The sequence below is a fragment of the Diceros bicornis genome, chromosome 5, assembly GCF_020826845.1.
Source record: "Diceros bicornis minor isolate mBicDic1 chromosome 5, mDicBic1.mat.cur, whole genome shotgun sequence".
Taxonomy (NCBI): domain Eukaryota; kingdom Metazoa; phylum Chordata; class Mammalia; order Perissodactyla; family Rhinocerotidae; genus Diceros; species Diceros bicornis.
In genome coordinates, this window is record NC_080744.1 from 23,532,829 (window position 1) to 23,536,747 (window position 3,919).

Below are 3,919 nucleotides of genomic sequence, written 5' to 3' on the forward strand. Positions count from 1 at the left end.
GAGAGCTCATCCTGGAAGACAGGACTTTGGGAGCTCAGGCCTCAACGTCTCCTCCAGCAAAACAGAGGGCATCTCTGGGGGAACTTCTGATCAGAAAGACAGAGCTTAGAATGAGAGAAAAAAACATGACCACGCAGTTCCTGTGGTTACCAGCGCTGCCCTTCCCTCACTTGCTGGGAGTTATAAAACTCAGAACTGGGAAGTAGAAGCAGCCCCTGCCCCGGGGAGCCTCTCGGAGAAGATGCATCGTCTTCCTCTCCCCCTGCTGTTCCTTCTCCTGTGCTCCAGAGCTGAAGCTGGTGAGTCTCGGGGTTCGCCCCTCTGGAAGCTGCAGGATCAGCTCCTAAAACAAAGTTTAGCTTGCATAGAGCTCACCCTTAAACAGGATTCCAGGATCTCTATTGAAGAGCCCAGAGTGAAGTTTCCACCTGGGATATGCCTCCCCATTCTCTGCAGCCTATGGTACTTCCTACCATAGGCACAGGGAACCCCACGTTGACCAAGGGAAAGCCCAGTGCAGGAGGGAAGAAGAGGGGTGTCTGTTCAATATAATATGTGATAATGTGGTATAAAGTCCTATGCTCTCTTCAGAAAAGTCCTAGCCTCTCTTTGAGGCTACACATCACCTTGTAATTTGGCCATTCTGTGACATTGCTTGCGGACTATAAAGAAGGTCGAGACAGGAACCTGGCGAGCTTGTCCCGCACAGTGAGAGAGGAGGGTTGAGTCAGGGGCAGAATGAGAGTGTGGGAAATGCAAGGTGGAAATGCCTGAATGACATCTAAGGCCAGGTTGGCTATTGTGCCTGGAGGAAGGGATGAGAATTTATGTGGGAGGCTGTGGGTGGGGAAAGCAGGTACCAGAGACACCTGAGAGGGAAGACGGGCAGACTACAGGGTGAGGATGAGATTCAAAAGAAGCCTTTCTCAAGCTTAACCGAGTTTGCACATTCTCTGGAGAGAGGACCGATGCCTATGTTCAGGCCCTGGGGTTCTCTGTTCCAGGGGAGATCATCGGGGGCACAGAGTGCAAGCCACACTCCCGCCCCTACATGGCCTACCTGGAAATTGTCACTTCCGAGGATAACCTGGTGTCTTGTGGTGGTTTCTTGATAAGACGGAACTTTGTGCTGACAGCTGCTCACTGTGCAGGAAGGTGAGACAACAGGGTCTTGTTTATCTACAAGTGGGAGATAAACAGCCAGGGTAGCACCCAGGGACACACTCGCAGGGGCCCTGAGGAGGGGCTCCTGGGCCTGGGTCACTTTAAGAAGAGGCAGCACTTGGGCTTAAGGAAATTGGTCTCATAATTGAATAGATGCCCTGATCCTCAGTCATTGTAAGCTCAGCTCCCCTACAAAGGAAAAGGAGGACCCATCCAGGCCTCCTTCCTCTAAAAGTAGCTCTCCTCACCCCAACCCCAACACATAAGACACGGGACTCACTTTTCAGGGCCTCACCCAGTTCCCAGGCCACTTTTTCTATGCACTTTTCAAGAACATTGGCCTTTAGTTCTCAAAGACCTGAACCCATTCTTTTCATGGGGGCAGAGAACAGGGTCCCCAGGAAACCCCACCACTTCCCCCTTTCCTCTGATATCTCTTGCTCCAGAGGGCTGGCCCTCATATAGGGCTCCCTGAATTAAGAAGTGCTAACCCTGTCCCCTGGGTCCTCCCTGGCTTGCTCAGTCCCCAGCAGTCCCCGAGGGTCCTGGAAATTGTCTCTGTTTCCTGAGAAGCTCTTCCCTGAATAAAATCTGAGTTCCCCAAATGTCTCAAGTGGCCCAGGAAAAGGGGGACAGGTAGAGTCCAGTGACCCTGTGACAGACTCCAGTCCCCTTTTCTCAGAATGGGTACATCTCAGGAGAAGCCCCAAACCATCACTGTTTCTCCTTGTCCCTCCTTATCCCTCACAACAGGTCTATAACAGTCACCCTTGGAGCCCATAACATAAAAGAGAAAGAAGACACATGGCAGAAACTTGAGGTCGCAAAACAATTCCCTCATCCAAAATATGATGACTTAAATATTCACCACGACATCATGTTACTAAAGGTGACAACATCTTTCTTCCCTTCTCCAGTTCCTGCTGTTAGGCTTCTCCTTCAGGTCCCCATTGCCCTAAAATTTCCCAACCTGCCTCTGGACTGAACCCCCTCAACTCCAACTCACCTCTCTGGACGTGGCTCTAACGTGAAGCAATTTGCCCCGTCCCTCCCTGATTGCCTCCCACTGCCCCATAACCCATTTCTAGCACTGACAGCCCCTCATTCCCTTCACAGTTGCAGGAGAAAGCCAACCTGACCCTGGCTGTGGGGACACTCCCCCTTGCACCCCAGTTCAACTTCATCCCACCTGGGAGGATGTGCCGGGCGGCTGGCTGGGGAGTGACAGAAGTGGAGGAACTGGGCTCTGACACTCTGCAAGAGGTAAAGCTGAGACTCATGGATCCCCGGGCCTGCGGACACTTTACAACTTTTGACCACGACATCCAGCTGTGTGTTGGCAATCCCAGGAAGAGAAAATCTGCATTTAAGGTGATCCTCAGACCAGGGTCCTTCTCCACAAATTACTGTTCAGGGTCCAGGCATCTCCTGGAAGGAGATGGGGTCAGAAGATTGTCAGCCAGCGACAGGGTTTGAGATGATAGGACTGAGGAAGGTGGAATTGCTCCTCTGCAGGTCTGTCTTCCTATGGCCCCACACAGTCTCTGACCATCCCTCCCAGGCTACTGCCCCCAGGGCACATGGGGTGACAAGAAGGAAAGAAAGAAGGGGTGTCAGACGGAGACGTATGACCCCATGAGGAGCCAGGGCTCCTGAGGCTGGCCCTCGGTCTGACTGTGACTCAGACGTGGGACCTACAGGCAGGAGTGGATGACTTCCCTGGCTCACTTTCTGCTCTCTCTCTCTCTCTGTCCCACAGGGAGACTCGGGGGGCCCTCTTCTGTGTGCGGGGGTGGCCCAGGGCATTGTCTCCTATGGCCAGGTCAATGCAAAGCCCCCAGCTGTCTTCACCCGGATCTCCCATTACCGGCCCTGGATCAATGAAGTCCTGAAGGAGAATTAACCCTAGAGCCTGGGCTGGCCTGAGAAAACCTGGAACTGGACCCGAGCAGCTTCTCTGTGCCACTCGCTCTGAGCTGCCTCTGGTTCCTACTAAAGTCCTGCCACATACCTAAGCCTCAAGAAGTTTCCTCCAGGTCACAGAACTCTCAATAAACCTCAATAGAGATGCAGCTTCCAGACTTGAGTATGTGTCTTCTCTCTCTGATGCTCGCTTCTCCCAGCACATAGCAACCTGATCCCAGTGCAGGCAGCCTATAAGCTTTGAAAGGGGTGGGTGTGTGGGTGTGGGTGCAAAAGAGATACAGAGAGACAGAGACAGAGAGGAAATAATGAAGAAAAAATAGGGAAAGAAAGAAGAGAAAGAGATTCCCCAGAGAGGCAGGATCCATATTTCCAACTTAAACAAGAAATTACACCAGATCCTTCCTTGCCTTAACCATCAACCTTATACCAATTCCAATTTATCTTTAGTAATATTCAGAATCACTAAGAACGTTTTGAATTGCAAACAAGATGCAGGATGTTTCCAGTATCCCTGACCTCTTCCCCTAGATGCCAGTAGCAACACCCCCCTCTCCACCACCAAGTTGTGACAACCGCAAATGTTTCCAGGCATTGCTAACTGTCCCAGGGTGGGGGCGGGCAGGGATCACCCTCAGTTGAGAACCACTGGTTTAGATACATGACATAGAGAAGGCAGTTGGTGCCACATAGGGCCCTCCTCACAGTCCACCTCGATCAGAGAAGATCCACCATCTGTGGAGCTTTGATCTGAGATGCAGAGAAGACTGCCTTTCACTCGTTGCTGCAAAACAGATACCTGGAGCAGATAAGAGGAGGGATGGCATCACAA

At 51.8% G+C, this 3,919-nt stretch overlaps 1 protein-coding gene across 1 annotated transcript; it reads left to right on the forward strand.

Annotated features, from left to right (window-relative positions):
* The first annotated feature begins 241 nt into the window (after positions 1–241).
* Positions 242–3,067, forward strand: LOC131405731 (chymase-like). Its single transcript, XM_058540851.1, has 5 exons — positions 242–299; positions 1,005–1,155; positions 1,918–2,053; positions 2,281–2,535; positions 2,924–3,067. Exons 1-5 carry the CDS (start codon positions 242–244, stop codon positions 3,065–3,067), a joined length of 744 nt encoding a protein of 247 aa, XP_058396834.1.
* Positions 3,068–3,919: the final 852 nt, after the last annotated feature.